General features: G+C 38.2%; 1 protein-coding gene across 4 annotated transcripts; it reads right to left on the reverse strand.

The window, feature by feature from the left end:
- Positions 1-1,832: 1,832 nt before the first annotated feature.
- Positions 1,833-15,549, reverse strand: LOC110456820 (endoglucanase E-4-like). Of its 4 annotated transcripts, none has more exons than XM_021507807.1 (12): positions 15,461-15,549; positions 14,463-14,671; positions 13,631-13,847; positions 12,763-12,933; positions 11,664-11,848; positions 10,826-10,985; positions 10,398-10,512; positions 9,498-9,648; positions 8,904-9,048; positions 8,022-8,187; positions 2,234-2,424; positions 1,833-1,918 (listed from the first exon to the last, which is right to left on the reverse strand). In XM_021507807.1, the coding sequence occupies exons 2-12, from the start codon at positions 14,664-14,666 to the stop codon at positions 1,881-1,883; spliced, it is 1,743 nt and encodes a 580-aa protein (XP_021363482.1). In that variant the 5' UTR covers positions 14,667-14,671; positions 15,461-15,549; the 3' UTR covers positions 1,833-1,880. The 4 variants fall into 4 exon arrangements, with proteins under 4 accessions (XP_021363482.1, XP_021363481.1, XP_021363483.1 ...); XM_021507806.1 differs by having other exon boundaries at positions 15,465-15,528; XM_021507808.1 differs by having other exon boundaries at positions 15,481-15,498.
- Positions 15,550-17,589: the final 2,040 nt, after the last annotated feature.

A 17,589-nucleotide genomic window follows, 5' to 3' on the forward strand; every position in this document is an offset into this window, starting at 1 on the left:
GATGAGTAACTGGGTTTTTGTATATGCGATACGACACAATTGCTCAAACCCGTATCAGCCCTCGCCGTATCACATCACAAAACCCGTATCAGCATGGAAAAAGTTTCGTTTTTCAATATTTCAAAAGAAAAATAGATCAAAAGATAGTATATCTATCCGTATTTTATTGGTAAGTATGTAATAAACAGAATAAAACATGCCTTTTCGGCTGATATTTGAGTCTCGGGTTGCTACTAGGTGTATTATGGAAAAAGGCATGTATTATAGGGTAGAGCACTTGATTTGTTAATAGGTAAATCTAAATCAATGGGAGGCTTGCCATATAAAACCTTCACAAAACCGTATGAGAGTACAGTGTGACCAGTAATTAGTTACGGTGCTGCTATATGGGGCACATGTACATTTAGTAGTTTTGTGGCTATTCAAAATAGCGCATGTAGATTTTATCTAGGCCTTGGTCGCTATGCACCTAACGTAGCTGTTAGCGGGGACATGGGTTGGACTCCAGTAATAGTGAACCAATGGCAAGCTGTTTTTAGACATTTGAGTCGTCGTCATAATATATCGGATAATAGATTGAATAAGGCAGTATTTGCATGGAGTGAGCATATAGGTAACCACCTTAAAAAAAATGGAACTTCAGGGTAATTTGCAGACTCACGGAGCTAGGCTTGGATAACTATAGCAAAGGTCCAATTAATAGTAAAAAAATACTTAAGGACGCTAAGGTCCGTGGCTTGGAATTGTTTATTGAAAATTGGAAAAGGGAACTTAACCGTCCCGGAGCCAAAAATTGTATTTCTGGAGGTAACAAACTACGTACGTACAGATTATTTAAGTTTAATTATGAGGTAAAAAAAAAAAAAAAGTTTTTTTAGTAATGTCTAAATCGCATCGTAGTGCGCTAGCTAAGTTTAGGTGTGTGGTTCATTCGGCTAACCTCGGCCGATTCCGGTTCCCTTCATCTAGGTACGGAATCTGCCGAGATGTGACGAGTGGTGTGGGGTTGCACCGATACGCATCGAAACAGGCCGGTAAGAGAGAATACCTTTGACCGAAAGAAAGTGTTTCGCGTGTCAAAGCCTGGTAGAAACAGAGAGACATGTTTTAATAAAATGTAACTTGTATGATGATCTCCGTTCAGGCCTATTGAAGGAGGCTAGTAAAATCACAAATGATTTTTACAATATGAGTAAAGAGGAAAAGTTAGTTGTAATTCTAAGCAACACTTACTTGGCGAGGTCCTGTGCCAAAACCTGTGTTAATATTCTCAATCGACGACGCAACTTGATCTATAATTAAACAGTAATGTGTCTTTTAATGTCAATTGTTTTTATAGTTTTATATTGGCAAATTGTTTTTAATTCATAAGTATGTATATATATGTAATACTTTTACAGTCTAGAATGATAGGAGAAGAGTAAGTGTCTCGTAAGTCTAATATAGACTGGATGTAAGGGTGACACTATAATAAACTAATTTGAATTGAATTGAATTGAATTGAACTGAATTATTCTCTATGTGTTGCAAGCCGACAAAACATGAAATGCATTGTACCTGAAATAGATCTCTCATAGACTTAAGAAGATATTTCGAAAACAAATGTGTAAGATATGTAAGAAACAAATGGAAGATCTTATATATATAGTCCTTATTGTTCGAAATATCTATATAACATTTCAAGACATCAACGTATCGTTAATTCATTTCAAGACATATTTATTAAACTTAAATAAAGATACTTTAACTATCATTAGATTATCCAGACCGTTGCGTGGACGATAAACCACGATCAAACCATGATCAAGAATAAATAAATAAATCGACACTGTCTGAAATATACCTTTTTTTATTGTTAATAAGATAGAAACAGTTAAAATCTAGGCTAGTTGTCCAGTTAATGAGAGATGCTTCAGACCTGCAAATGAAATGAAGACAATCAGAATATGAATTTAATAGTAGTTAACGCTAATTGTTCTTATCATGATCAATGCCGCGGAAAGCTCGAAACTGACAGTTTTGCATATACAGAAAAAGATATGGGGGGCATTCAAAGACATGTTTTTTTGTACAATTTTTGATTGATGTGTGTGCAATAATCCTGTAAAATAATTATGAAAAAAAAAGTTTATATTTTTTCATTGTAAAATTATTTTTTGCATAAGCAACTTTTTTGGCAATTTCGAAGCACTTGCCCCACCATACTTAATAGGCCATCAGGGAGTGTACGGACCTGCTACAGCTGACTGGAAGCCCGCGTTATAATCACAGGCCACTTCGTTCTGTTTGTAATCCTGTCTGTCGTCTATATAACTACCCTCCTGGCTCGGCCCGCCCACAAGTCCGCCGTATACCGTGTGGGGGCTTGACTCCGGCCTGGTCAGCGCCTCAAAAGAGCATGGTGCTGGCATCGATGGGCAGGAACTGCACCAACAGGAAGTGGGTTGTAGACAGTTACAAATTAATAATAGAACTAATTAATTCATCGCTTGAAAGATATTGCTTCCCTTACAACGCATTACATTGTTATAAGCTGGTTGTGTGTTTTTGTTATCAATATGACTTTTACGTTTTTATGGTTAAGAGTGTATATTTTGCTGTAAATTTATTTTAAAAAAAAAATCGACGTGAATGTAATACGGGAGCTAGAAACACCGCGAAACCAAAAAGCATTAGTTATTAGTCTAGTGCGAGAGTTTAAATTGTAACCTGCGGATTTGCCCCAAAAGCAAAGGATGAGTGTCTATAAATAAGGCCTTTTTTGGGCCCGGTATATTCGGATTATGCCCTCCTTAATTTGTTCAAAGTTGTCCTATTGTATTACATGCACAAAAACTAAGGTATAAGTTCGACCGAAAGTGAGTTTGGGATTACCAAAAGGGGTAGGGTAAATCACAAATATAATTTTCTGCTTTCAAAATGAGTTTAAAAATCAAAAAAGTTCCATTTCTGGTTTTGAAAACATGCGTAAACCAAACAGGCATATATAAAAGAATGAAAAATTCAATCGTCACTGTAAATCATTTATAAAAAACAGAGGATTCAATTTACTTATTTGAGCACACTTATATATAACGCATATTTACTACACACTTTCCTTTTGTTTTATACTGAGTTATGGCCTCTGGACACATCTCAAACTTGACAATTTCAAATACCTCTCTATCTTAAGTGAATTAAAAGTTGCAGTGAGCACTTTATATGCTTTAAGTATATGATAGTAACAGTTAATATTGTATATCATATATATCATATAATATGTGTTCACCACCTGTGGCTGAAGTGAGTTCCAGGTCCTGATTTGTTTTCTTACTTATTAAAGTTATCTTACAAATAAAAAAAATGGCATTTGCCACCACAACCACAGTAAAATGATAAATTTAATATATAAAGATTGATTTGCTGGTAATTTTAAGTCTCCTAGCTTCAAAAAAAGCATCTGTTTTAAACGTTTAAGTTAACCCATTTCATTGTTTTATCAATTGTAGTGCCTATTTCCAATGTTTATGCACTGATTGTAGATATGGGGCATTTTTGGATAGGCACGCAACTTGGCACAGATATTGGTTATATAGTTGTTTTACTTAAAAAAACACTTTTTCTTTTGTTTAGGACTACAAATCCAAAGTGCATCTCCTTGCTCAACAACAAATAATCCATAGCAACCACCTATACTCATTCTCTCTCCCACCATCACTCTCCCCCACACACTACCTCCCGCAATATCTCACTCTCCCCACACACACACTCTCCCAAAATCTCTCACTCTCACTCACCGTGAAACCGCTCATGCAGTTGAAAGTGTAGTCGCTTCACGACAAAATCGAAGCTTAAAGGCCAATCAGGGGTTAGGGGAGCTTTGATTGCACATCAGCGCACAGTTTGGCACTTCCGTGTTTGAAATAACATCAGCAAGGCTAGGAAATCGTACAGTTTTTATATAAAATAATATCTTTCTTCGCAGGTGTGCAGTTTATATAACATTAAATATAATACTACAACAATATTCTAACTCTCGATCATTTGAGAGGGAGACATTTTAGTGCGTTCTGAACAATTGCATATAAATTATGATTTGAAATGGGAAAGAAAAACATCAAAATACGATATATTTTGGCTAATTCCAAGTTGAGTAAAATGGTAGGTAACTCTTTATTGTTTAATTCTATATCAGGTAGACCAATTACAGTTAATCCCTGCCGACTACCGCTAATAATCCCTGTAAGTATCGCTACCAGTATTGATAACTACTCAGATCAACGGTCTACCGACTATCTCCTAAAATGTATTATTTTATTGATGAAGATCGCTTTATAGACTGCATAGTCTATGCGTAAATGGAACATGTGCCCCTACCCCACCCATTGTCACTTCAACACCACCAAGATTTACGTTGGGGTTCAATATATCCACCGTGTCTTGGAAACAATTGAGATCTCAACAATTTAACCCTACTAAGTTTGGTTTAAAAACGTAATTCTAGCACCCCTGGGGCTGAGGTGATATGCCAAAAAGGGGAAGCTGGCAGATAAATATTAGAAAGCCTACTCCTCTAGACCACTCTGAGGCATTAATGGGATCAGAAATTATGTATAAGGACGGTATAAACTGTCGTAAAATTTGTACTGTGTATAATATGTAATAATATTTGTACAATGTGTACTGGGACTGAAGCACAATCTTTCCTTTCTTATGAATGTATAGCTACTACAGGGGTCTGTATGCACGATACTTGCATCCCCTATAGTACATAGCTATTAGCTACCACAGATGACTTGTATATTTGCCTCCGCTACCACAGGACACTGTAGCACACTCGTTGTCTCCTCTATAGTATAACCATTGTCTCATGTATAGTTTATAGCTATAACAGGGGACTGTAACACGATCCTTGCCTCCCCTAGCGTATATGTATAACTACCACAGGGGACTGTAACACTATCATTGCCTCCCCTAGAGTATAAATATAGCTACAGCAGGGGACTGTAACATGATCATTGCCTCCCCTAAAGTATAAATATAACTACCACAGGGGACTGTAACACTATCATTGCCTCCCCTATAGTATAAATATAACTACCACAGGGGACTGTAGCACGATCATTGCCTCCCCTAGAGTATAAATATAGCTACAACAGGGGACTGTAACACTACCAATGCCTCCCCTAGAGTATAAATATAACTACCACAGGGGACTGTAACACGATCATTGCCTCCCTTAGAGTATAAATATAACTACCACAGGGGACTGAGGCACGATCATTGCCTCCCCTATAGTATATATATAACTACCACATGGGACTGTAGCACTATAATTGCCTCCCCTATAGTATATATATAACTACCACAGGGGACTGTAGCACGATCATTGCCTCACCTAGCGTATAAATATAGCTACAACAGGGGACTGTAACACTACCAATGCCTCCCCTAGAGTATAAATATAACTACCACAGGGGACTGTAACATTATCATTGCCTCCCCTAGAGTATAAATATAGCTACCACAGGGGACTGTAGCACGATCATTGCCTCCCCTAGAGTATAAATATAGCTACCACAGGGGACTGTAGCACGATCATTGCCTCCCCTAGAGTATAAATATAGCCACAGCAGGGGACTGTAACACGATCATTGACTCCCCTAAAGTATAAATATAACTACCACAGGGGACTGTAACACGATCATTGCCTCCCCTATAATATAAATATAACTACCACAGGGGACTGTAGCACGATCATTGCCTCCCCTAGCGTATAAATATAGCTACAACAGGGGACTGTAACACTATCAATGCCTCCCCTAGAGTATAAATATAACTACCACAGGGGACTGTAACACGATCATTGCCTCCCCTAGAGTATAAATATAGCTACAACAGGGGACTGTTACAATATAATTGCCTCCCCTAGAGTATAAATATAACTACCACAGGGGACTGTAGCACGATCATTGCCGCCCAAGAGTATATATATAACTACCTCATGGGACTGTAGCACGATCATTGCCTCCCCTAGAGTATAAATATAACTACCACAGGAGACTGTAGCACGATCATTGCCTCCCCTATAGTATAAATATATCTACCACAGGGGACTGTAGCACGATCATTGCCTCCCAAGAGTATATATATAACTACCACAGGGGACTGTAGCTTGATCAGTGCCCCCCGCAAGTACATATTTCACTATTACAGGGGACAGTAGCACTATATTTGCCTCCCCTAGAGTATATAGCTACCACAGGGGACTGCAGCACGGTCTTTACCTCCCCTTTCAGTGTATAGCGACCACAAGGGAACGGTACCCGATCCTTGCCTCCCCTATTAGTGTATATCTACCACAAGGGAACGGTACCAGATCCTTGCCTTCCTTTTAGTTTATAGCTACCACAGAGGACTCTAGCAAGATCCTTGCCTCCCTTATAGTAGGGAACTGTTGCACGAGCTAGCAGGAGACTGTATTACGATCCTTACTGACAGACGTAATGACGGACGATTGGGGATAATCATGATCGTTTCTTTAGGATCGTACCTATCTAGATGTACACTATGTACAATGATAGAATACTAAAAAATGTCAAATATTTACACAAAAAATATAAAAAGAATGTATTTCTAACATAAAATAATATCAACAGCGATGTTCATGTATTGATATTTAAAACGTCACAGTGTCTTGGATAATTTCTTATTTTTGGCCAGTGCCCGAATGTTGAGTTGTTTTTATAAACAGCGCGGAGTTGGGACGACAACTGAATAATAGATGACCGAGAGCTGTGTTTATGAGCCATTTTACATTACTTCCTTGTGAGAAATTGCGGGGTAAGGTTATTTAATTTTTTTTACATTAATATAGCTCTCTGAAATCTTATTGAATTACTATTTCGACAGTTCATTGAGCTATTTATTTTTTCTCTCCATATTTTACCATAATGTTGACCATATTTTCCCGTTTTGGTACGGTACCATGATCATTCAAGAACACCGCTCGTTGTTTATTGCGTCTTACTCTTCTCTTTTTATCAGTGCATGTATATTTGCATGAATATCGATATCTAACACAGAGAATTTTGCGAAACCAATCACAAAATGCAATAATGATATAGTATGTGCTACGTGTCTCAATCAACAGAAAAGAAATATGTTGATAGATGTAAATCAGGACTTATTATGAACAATCAAAATATTAATATGGAGACCCTTGAAAGTAGAACAAGAAGAGGACCAGGTATTCCGGAAGGGTAAGCGTCCCCTGCTTCCATAAACGACACCCGCCATGTAAATCTAGGTCAAATCACAAGTATCTGCTTCTAAAATGAATACATGTAAATGGATTTACTATATCTTCTCCGTTTTCGGGGCAGATACTCTTTTCAAGGCAGAGTAATGAGAATTTGAAAAAAACGTTGATAAAAGCACCCCCTGACTTAATCCTCTGTTTTTTTTATGAACGATCTTTAAGTGACGAATATATGCCTGTTTAGTGTACACATGTTTTCAAAAACAGAAATTCCATTTTTGGTTTTTAAGCTCATTTTGAAAACAGCAAATTATATTTGTGATTTACCCTACCCCTTTTGGTACCCCCAAAAACTCACTTTCGGTCAAACTTTTACCTTAGTCTTTGCGCATGTAATACAAAAGGACATCTTTGAACACATCAAGGAGGGCAAATATACAGTGGCCAAAAAAAGGGCCTTAAAAACACTCATCCTTTGTGTTTCTATAGCGTTTTAACTGACTGCAGGTAAAGTCACATTGCAAAAATGTAATATGCATGAAATATAGAGGAACAGATTATTATTAGCTTGAATTTGGAACTAGACTGTAAATTGAGATACAGGACCTACAAGTCGTTTACCAGGGATAACTAAGAGAACTGGTCAAGAGACGTTTTGTTATGGACACGCAGAGACGTTTTGTTATGGACACGCGATAGTACCTAATTAGAACACGTTTATCCTGAGAATCGAATCTCAGACTTTCGTGTTGAAGGTCAAATTGACATAACTAATACTGACCTTGCCCTGTGGTGAGGATGACTGGGCGGGTTAACGCCAAAACCAACCACAAAACTCCTTCCGGTGTCTCCCAGAGCGATATGGATCTGAGACTTCGCCCATGCGCGGTATGCGTCGCTATTTATTCCATGCTCAGCAGCTACCAAAGCTACGAACGCCATATTGGCTGCAAGGAAAATACGAAAATGTCTCTTATTTTCGTACAATTTCAAGAGTTTCCTTCATTATACATAGTGTACCTTATGTCTGGGAAATCCCTTGTTTATATCTAGCTGCGGAGTATTTGTCCAAGATGTCCCTTTTTCACATAATCATAAAGCTACCAATTACCTGCACGAACATGTCTAGTCCTTGTTTCTTCATTTGGTACGTAATATTATTATATATCTTGGGGACGCCAATGTTTCTATACAAAGCTACGTACTAACGTGGCAGGTTTTAATAGTGTAACTTCGCGCTAGGTAGCGGGTCCCTTTAGCTCAATGGTTAGAGCAGCGGACTAGAATGCTGGAGTCGCTGGTTTGATCCCCGACGAAAGCATATTACTATTATAAATATTGCATCAACATTTCAATATATTTAGTATAATACAAGGTACTGCTTGCCAGAGTCCCCCATTCGCTGCTGTATATAGCTACGTAGCGGCATGCCTGATAGATCCCATTCCGTTACTAAATATAGCTACCTACCGGCATGCCTGAGAGATCGAATTCCGTTACTAAATATAGCTACCTACCGGCATGCCTGAGAGATCCACTTCCGTTATTAAATATAGCTACCTACCGGCATGCCTGAGAGATCCACTTCCGTTACTAAATATAGATACCTACCGGCATGCCTGACATATTCCTTCCCTAATTATATATAGCTACGTTTACGTACCAGCATGCCTGAGAGATCCCCATTGGTCGCGGAAGGCTAGGCCACTTTTGAAGTAGGGGAGACTTCCTCCGGGCATCCAATCCGTGAATGTGCCTGTAATATCAGCCTTATACTTGTCTTCTCCGGTGACATTGTACAGTAATACCTGTAACATGAAAGAAAGGTATACACCACGCGATAGAACGACAATTATTTATTAAACGCCAAACCTCTCTATATAAAAAATATACCTGACCTTACTCACAGTATCTTGTAAGACCTACACACGGGCCGTGACATACACCAAAGGTATCAAAAGTGATAAATTTAAGGGTAAAGGCAACATGTGACCGATTGGAATAGTGAGCTTGGTGATTTTGGCATGATATGTCAATGAGGTAGCACTCTAAAGTCGGCATCCGCTCAGCGCTATCGAAAGGAGACAAATACACCAACATACGGCCAACAAAAACACCACCATACGGCAAACAAATACACCAACAAGCGGCCTCCTGTACACACGCACACATTACACGTGTCCTTAAATGACCACGGCTGTTGATAGGACGTTAAACAAAATAAAATAAAAACCGAATTCCCAGCGTCTCGCCTTACCTTACAACCTATATCCTTGTTACCCCAGGACTGTCCCCAGCTAGTTCCCGGATGGTGATATTTCTTGGAATCTGTCAGGAATTTCTCCTCACCTGTGGCCAAATACAGCCACGCCCCTCCCCAGCACATTTCGTCATCGTAGTCCGAAGACCTACAGAAGGAAGAATTGACGCTCACACGGAGCTTCGGAAGGTAGGGAAATGTGACCATTTAAATATGTATTGTAGAACCTCTATGATATAAAGAAATTACTTCATATCCTTTATCACTGTTCCTTTACTTCAAATAAAATGTGGTTATGTGTAATGTAACTTGGGGATTGGGGTAAAGGGGATGGAGGGCTAACATAGAGTTTCAGTTCTCTGCCGTTTTAGAGTCATAACTTCAATTACTCGTAGCGTTATTTATTGATTGAATTTGGAAATGTATTAAACGGCATTTGTTTTCTTCAGATATTTAACTGCATGAATTTATACAGTTTACACTAAGGTACAGTAAGGCACAGTACAACAGAAGTATATCTTAATCAGAGTTTCCACGTAGCTCGGCCAAAAGGCTTTTGGGGAAAATCATCTTCAGTGCGCAGACTTGCATATATTTTTTTTTTATTAAATCCAACCATGAACGTATTGCTAAATATCTACAAAATCATAATATCAAAATTACGATCAGAAAGTATGTTATACAAGAATAAGGTTTGCAACCCTAGAGCGGTGTTGATTAAAGGGGCGGGTTCGATTACAAATAGTGTTTTGGTAGCCACTAATGGGGCGCATTCGATTACAAATAGTGTTTTGGTAGCCACTAATGGGGCGCATTCGATTTGAACATCCATTGTCGTGACAAAAGAGTGATGTTCGAATTCAAGAAATGGCAGTAATTGAATTTGTGATATCTCACCCATAAGCAGCACCAGCCGACTGAGGGAGACTTTTACTGTAGGTACCATTGTACTGCAGCGCAAAGGCGTAGATCTCTCTGGCATGTCTAAGGAGGTCGGCCGCAAATTGTGGATCTAAAGCAACATATTTTGGCCATTAGTTGTGAATAAATATCTTCATTTTTTAATTATTTGTTGGATTATTTTTAATTTATCTATTTATTCATTTATTTGCTGCTTTTGATTACTCTCGTTTGTGATGCGCCTGTTTAAAGTATCAGAAATATACAGGATCTTAGATAATGTATTGCCATATTGCCATATCCCAAATTCTAACACTTGAAACTGCTTTCAAGTTGTATAAATATATTAGTTCACTGCTGTAAAATGTTAAAACGTATCCCATCTGCTATGTTAACATGTCTCGTATATCTTCCTGAAAACTCACCCTTGTCCTTAAACGCAATATAACTTGCCGCCATAGCTGCAGCGAACTCGCCAGCTACGTCACTTCCGGGCTTTTCAGCAGTTATCTTATAGGCTGGTCGTGCCATTTTCATATCTTCCGGTCTTCCCCAGAAGTGGTGATCAAGGTCAACATCCCCGACCTGCAGGAGGTCAACAGACAAACGTGAAGAAACGTTCTAGCTGTGAACAATAGCTTATAAACGCATGTTAGGACTGAGACACAATTCCATCCAAACAGTTCCATTCAAACATATCCCCCTACATATACGCTAACAAAGATTGAGATGAAGGGATCGCAACCCGAGGGGAAAGAGTCATAAGTTGCCAAACATAAAACCCTTAAAACAATCTTCCACGAGAAAAAGAAAAAAAAAACATCATAAAGACAAGGAGATTGCGTTTATTAACATGTTTCGCATGTCATGTCTGAGGTAATACAAGGGTACCTCAGGCAAGGGAAAATGTGGATACCCCCGCGTTATGAATTTGAAGGGAAAAAGCTCAACAAAGCCTTATATTTTTTATTCCAAATCCATAAAAAACATAAGTAAGCAACAGCAAAATCCTGCAAATCTAATGTAAAATGTGAGGACGAATGATGCTTTACAAAGTTTTGCCTTACACAGACAAAAGCAAATATCCTTAACTAAGAATTTTCGTCAATTACGACGACTGGCCAACGTTTAATTGGCCTTGGTAGTAAGGTCGCTTATCAAAAGTAAAATAAACACTTTTCTTCAACCAAGACAAGCGCTAGTAGGGAATGAATCATCAAGCCCTCCATACAGTGGACAAAGTGTAACAAGCGTCCCACTGACCTGAACATATAGCTCGTTAGGACCCGTATGTGCTTTCATCATCCACTCCAGGGGCCATCGGATACTGTCGTACATATTGTCCAGTTGCCCGGCACCAACATAAGCGTCCTTAAACTCGACGAGACCCCATGCCAACATTGACACACTGCTAGCTAGAGGCAACGCGAATTTTATGTGATCACCCGCTGAAATATACATAATGTATATATAGTATAACAAAGGACATCGTAGATGCAATTAACTAAGTACGGAACTTTTTTACGAGGACTAATTACACGAATCACCAAAAGGATATTTGTGTAATGCCAAAAGATAGATATATATATATAACAACTTCTTAGGATAAGTAAATTGTTTAACATACGACACAGGAAAGTATTATTTGGGTTAAGAAACGGTAAACAGTTAATATCATAACTTAATGAATTTCCCTTAGTTGAGGTACGTTCGTGAAACTGAAGCAAGAACACCAAATCTTATTTGTTGGGCTTTGTTTTTGTGAATGTGTCTCCAAGCGAGACCGCCGATCTGTTTCCGACTTTAGAGTGCTACTTCATTTACATGCCATGCCGAAGGCACTCGGCACTGTATCCTATGGCCACCTGGTCACATTATACTGACATCGGGAGAACAAACGTTTAGCAACTACCATTTTAAGGAATTTGGTATGTCCTGGCATGGGGACAGAACCCAATGCCTTCCTCACCTGGGCAAACGTTTAACACTAAGGTCAGGTATTGCCAAGCAAGGCGTTAGGAAACAAAAATATTATTAAGAAGTAGAGAGAAAATCTAAAGATCCTAAATGTCGCAATGGGTGCATTACATTTATTTTGGTCTCTGTTGTGTCTCCAATTAGAGGGCACAAAAGCAAATCCTCAATTCCGAAGGGGCTTCACACATAAGTTGCCTCTCACAACATGCATTGGGCAACAGCAGGGTTATACTTTTCCCAATCCCAGATATGTAGGGGTGATAACTTATTGTTTTCAATTTACATAAATATGATTTGTATTAACAATTTAGTAGTGTACAACACTAGATGTTCAATGACATTATCTTTACCAATATTAACGGATGTGACGTCACAATAAACCTACCGTCAAACCAGCCCCCTGTGAGATCCTCCCCATTCTGCCCTCGGTCGTTCATGGCCGAGTCCCCTCTCCACGGTATACGGTTTGTGGGAGGCAGTTTCCCAGATCGCTGGGCCTCGTAGAATAGGATGGACTTTTCGAGGACCTCGGCGTAATTGTACTTCTCAGACGCGACTGAAACAACAAGGTAATTGATTTACATACAAAGAGAGACACATACAGTCAGGTTACTTCACTGTATCGGTATATGTACAATATCATCAATGGTTTAAGGCTCTTCTAGATCTGCTCAGTTCTTGGAACTGTTTCATTGTATTTTATCTGAAGACCAAGATTTCGTACCTAGACAAGTTTCATTGATGTTTTATGTAATAAAAAAAAAATACACGATGGTTGACATCCTCATTCCTTGTGTAAATACTAAATAAAAGCAGCTTATTGCGTAGTCCGAATTATTCTGACGTTTTATCGACTATTTTCATATCGGTCTGTCGTCGATTAACGTCAGAACTCCGGCCCTCTATAACATGCGGGAAATATGCGACCCGCGCCCGGAGCGCACTTCAAACTGATATTTTAGAAACAAATCGTCACTTTCACACACACTACTTATTGCGCAAACAACGTTTCTGGAACAGCAGGGAACAAATCGGACTTCTCTATATTTTTCGTAATTATTTTTTGCAGATATATCCATATGAACTGAATTCACATTAAAAGATTAATCTTGAAGCAAATCCGAATCAAAATCATCCTGAACCAAACATATTATATAACATATTTATTTAATAAAATATATTATTTGTGTGACCTGCCCGATATCTACAACACGTGATTTCAGCGTTAAATGTATCGTCTTATGACGTCATACCTGCCGCTGGTGACGATGCGACGACTTGTTCGTCGTGTATCAGGTTGACGAATGTTGCCGTTGCTGCAATCGGGGGGTCAGAGGTCGAACGGTTGTACTGACCGGTGATGGTCATGGACAAAGTACCGTTCGCATGCATGATGCCCTGACTGAGGATGTTGACCAACACGAACGTTCTCTTGTCAGCCGAGGTGCTGTAAATGGTTGTTTTGTGTTCCTGTGCAGTTAAATAAAAGAGAACAGAAAAGCTACTCAAAGTATAAACAAAAACCAAACGACAGAAAGTTCCGAACGCAGGAGAAGACAAAACAAACAATCTTCAAACACTTATTTCTCCCTCCTCAAACAGGTACTTTCACCACTTTGCTGTATCAGAATTCCTCTGTCCACACATGTACACTAGGGTATAGACAACATTTACGTGCTGAACAGAAGTTGGAACTTCAAGACCTGTAGTCCCTTGCAATTTATAAGCGGCGGCTTAACTCTCTAGCTCGGGAGTCTCCCGTCCCTTGTAAACAATGGACGTCTTTAAAAACTTTTGTCGGCGGAAGGATTTCTAGTGATTTTGATTGCATCTGCAGGAAGAGATGCTAAAGTACAATGTTTGTTTGTTCGTTTTGTTCGTTTAATTGGGGTTTACGTCCTATTAACAGCTAGGGTCATTTAAGGACGTTCCAGGTTTTGATGGTGAAAGAAAGCCGGAGTTCCCGGAGAAAAACGACGTAGGTCTCGAACCTGTTTGTTTGTTTTGTGCTATAGAACATATGAGAGTTCATACGACGATTTTGTATTTCACGTGAAATGGACGTGTATTTATTTGCTTACTTACACCGAGATGGAGGATGACGGGATAGTTAAAATGGACCTTGATCTCCCATCCATATACTTCTTCGTCAATAGGAAATTGAAACATGCCCTCAAATCTGGTCCCCCAGTCGTGAATATTCGTCAGATTGACACTAGCCATAGCCGGTAACATGGCATGTAGGCATGGCAACAAGCAGGTCAACATCACTACAGCGAAGATCGCCATTTTGTCTGCAAATAAAGATGCATTTCTCGCAGCTCGTTAACGTTAGGATAAATTACACGTCTCTGAAAATACATTTCTCTTAGTCTGAAGTGAACTATTGCGCTTTTCTCTCTCTCATCCTGCATAGCATACGATAACGTTAACAACAGTTAGATAGCGTCTTTATAAAAATAAAATATCGTGTTTTACTATGATAACTCGCTCGAATACATGCGAAAGTATACATGAACATAAGATGAAAATGAATAATAATAAAAATAATCAAATTATTGTTTGAGAATATTTCTGGGGCTTGTTTTCTTCAAAACTCCTTGTAGAATATCTTGTGGTTAAAATATAGCAGTTGTAATGACAATGCGAGTTAGGGGCCACCTATTTGCAGGAGGAAGATTTCCGGAATTTGTCCTAATAAAAGGGTTCGGGCGGGGCAAGGTCACGTCAAACCAGGATGCCTGGCTAAACCTACATTTACTTATAAATAAAACAATGATCTAAATATCTGTAGAAATCTAAACTTCAGAAACGACATGGTTTGTGATAACCTTGTCGCTCTAATACCTTACACAAAGTTACAATAACGTACAGCTGTATATATACCATATTATAACACTTTATAAAATGTTTAAGAAATAATGAATCGTTTCCAAACGAACTTACAGTTATTTAGTTACGAAGAGTGAAATACAATTGGAAACTGCACAGGTAAAAAAGTACAAAAGAGAATAGTATTTTACAATTGACACTGCAAATGACACTAGCGATAACACCATTTAGTTCTGTAAATGTGTGTGTACCTACTGATTACTGTATCTACGTTGTCTTCGTGAGCCGGTAGCCTTGCTGTGATAAGAACCCCAAATGATTACCGCCACCTTAAAACTAAACCACGCCCACACTACATAATCGTCATTCGAGCCGTAGTTTCGATACTGCAGTGAATACAAATGTGGTCAAATCAACATATGTAAATCTTAATTAGCTTTCTTTGTTTTAAAATAATAACTAAACTACTTATTTCAGCTAATGTTAATTGCTCTGGGCTCGTATTTATGAATCCATTCTCATGCTCAAGCATGGATTATGTGCTCAAACCAACTTTCTTTAACCGGTTTAATTAAGTCATGTGACACAATAAAAAATATACGTAAACATTTTACACGGTGTGAGGTCTCTCCAAAGTTCTTCCAACTCATAGACCAATTATGAAATTTTATTTATATATCACTGTAACAAGAAATTAATTTTGAGCACATAATCTGAGTTTGAGCATGAGAACAGTTTCATGAAAACGGACCCAGATTGGCCCAGACTTTCGTTGACAGAGAGTCTTAATATTTAAACATCTCTACCTGGTCGAAACAGTGTAAACTATCAAAGAAAATAAGGACTATGAACAAAACGGATTGTGTACATATCGAATTTACTTGTTGGATTGTAAAACTTTGATAAACTCCTTGTTTCGCCATAGACTTCACTGAGTTGTCTGTCGTAGTTTTTTCTATCATTTGCTAACTAGGCTTCTCTTTAAAAATAGTATTAAATATCATCAAACAGCATAACCCTAGCGAAGAGAAAAGGCAATAAAGCAGGTCATTCAGTGAAGTCCGAAGACTTGCCCTCCGTATGATAAGAATTGTATTTATTATAGTCACGGTATACGTAATGTTTGTAGTCCAGGTAGTACTGGTGTACTAGTGTCCGGATGTGAGGCCAATGTGACAGGTAGCCGCGCGTAACGTGTAACCGCACGTGTAACAATGACAATGACAATTGTTTTATTCTCATATATAAATGTGTTTGGTCTTTGATAATAATATCTGGACATATGTTTTCGCCTACAATTGAGAATTGGTTGATGTGTACATGTAAACAGATAATGAAATTCGTCGCCAATTTCTCTTAAATAACATAAACTACATAATCTATTTTCACATGGTATATTGAACCAACTACCACTTTCAATTGGTAACTTAGTATTACATGTTCTAAACTTACAATACGCTTTGGCTAGTTTCGGCGGAAACCTTCCAAGTTATTGCAGAGTTATCGTTCTTGTGAGCAGGTATTGATTGTTACGTCATTGGTTTGTGGGAGAAAATTACGTCGTTTTCTCAAAAATTGATGCCGTTATTCTCACAAACAAATGACGTAACAATCAATACCTGCTCACAAGTGAAGATAACTCTGCAATACGCAAAGACGGAATATCATAAAGTTCGGTGTAGACGTTAATATTTAGTATGTGTTTGCAAATTTTTAAATGTAATCGTTCGATACGTTTATAGTTACAGAAACCCAAAACTTCACATCCATATAAAACTATAGGTTTGATGGCTTTGTCAAATATATCAAGTTGACTGTCTATTGACAAATTATGATCCCTACATTTGGAAATAGCACCATACATTGCTTTCAAATCTTTACCATACAGTTGTTTAATATTAAATTGTGTCAAACCAGTTTTAATGAAATGAACCCAAAGATATTTAAAATCCTTAGCTATTCCTATAACAGTACCGTTGAATGTAAAATTAAGGCCATCAGGAATTCTTTTTCTACCAAATACCATTCGAACCCCAGTCCTTTACCCCAAAGTATGCCAACTGAAATTGCCATTACGAGCTTTCAATATTACTTCCATTACAGATGTTTCAAACCTGAAATTACTCAAGCTGCTCGAGTCCATCATTTTACGCAGGAGTTTAAAATTTTGAATTAAAATATTGAAAATTAAAATTGAGGTCTGTTTCACTACATGTACATATGTTAACATCTATGTCAGTAATATGTTACATAACTATGTATATAGCCGACTTTGTAGGAACGTTACAGAGGTATTCCCCGAGATAAGTATATATTGGTCACCTCTCGGGGCAGTATATGTGTCGAGTTCAAAAAGAGTGTAAACATTTATTTTTGAAAC

Source organism: Mizuhopecten yessoensis, unplaced genomic scaffold (genome assembly GCF_002113885.1).
Source record: "Mizuhopecten yessoensis strain PY_sf001 unplaced genomic scaffold, ASM211388v2 scaffold8853, whole genome shotgun sequence".
NCBI classification, from domain to species: Eukaryota; Metazoa; Mollusca; class Bivalvia; order Pectinida; family Pectinidae; genus Mizuhopecten; species Mizuhopecten yessoensis.

Bases quoted from the DNA above. Each gene is read 5' to 3' on its own strand.
- LOC110456820 (XM_021507807.1), bottom strand. From the start codon at position 14,666: ATGGCGATCTTCGCTGTAGTGATGTTGACCTGCTTGTTGCCATGCCTA. The intron at 9,049-9,497 runs GTAAGGCGAGAC...TTCATGTTACAG, and splicing joins ACAAGGATATAGGTTGTAAG to GTATTACTGTACAATGTCAC. The intron at 8,188-8,903 runs GTACGTAAACGT...TTTTCCTTGCAG, and splicing joins GGGATCTCTCAGGCATGCTG to CCAATATGGCGTTCGTAGCT.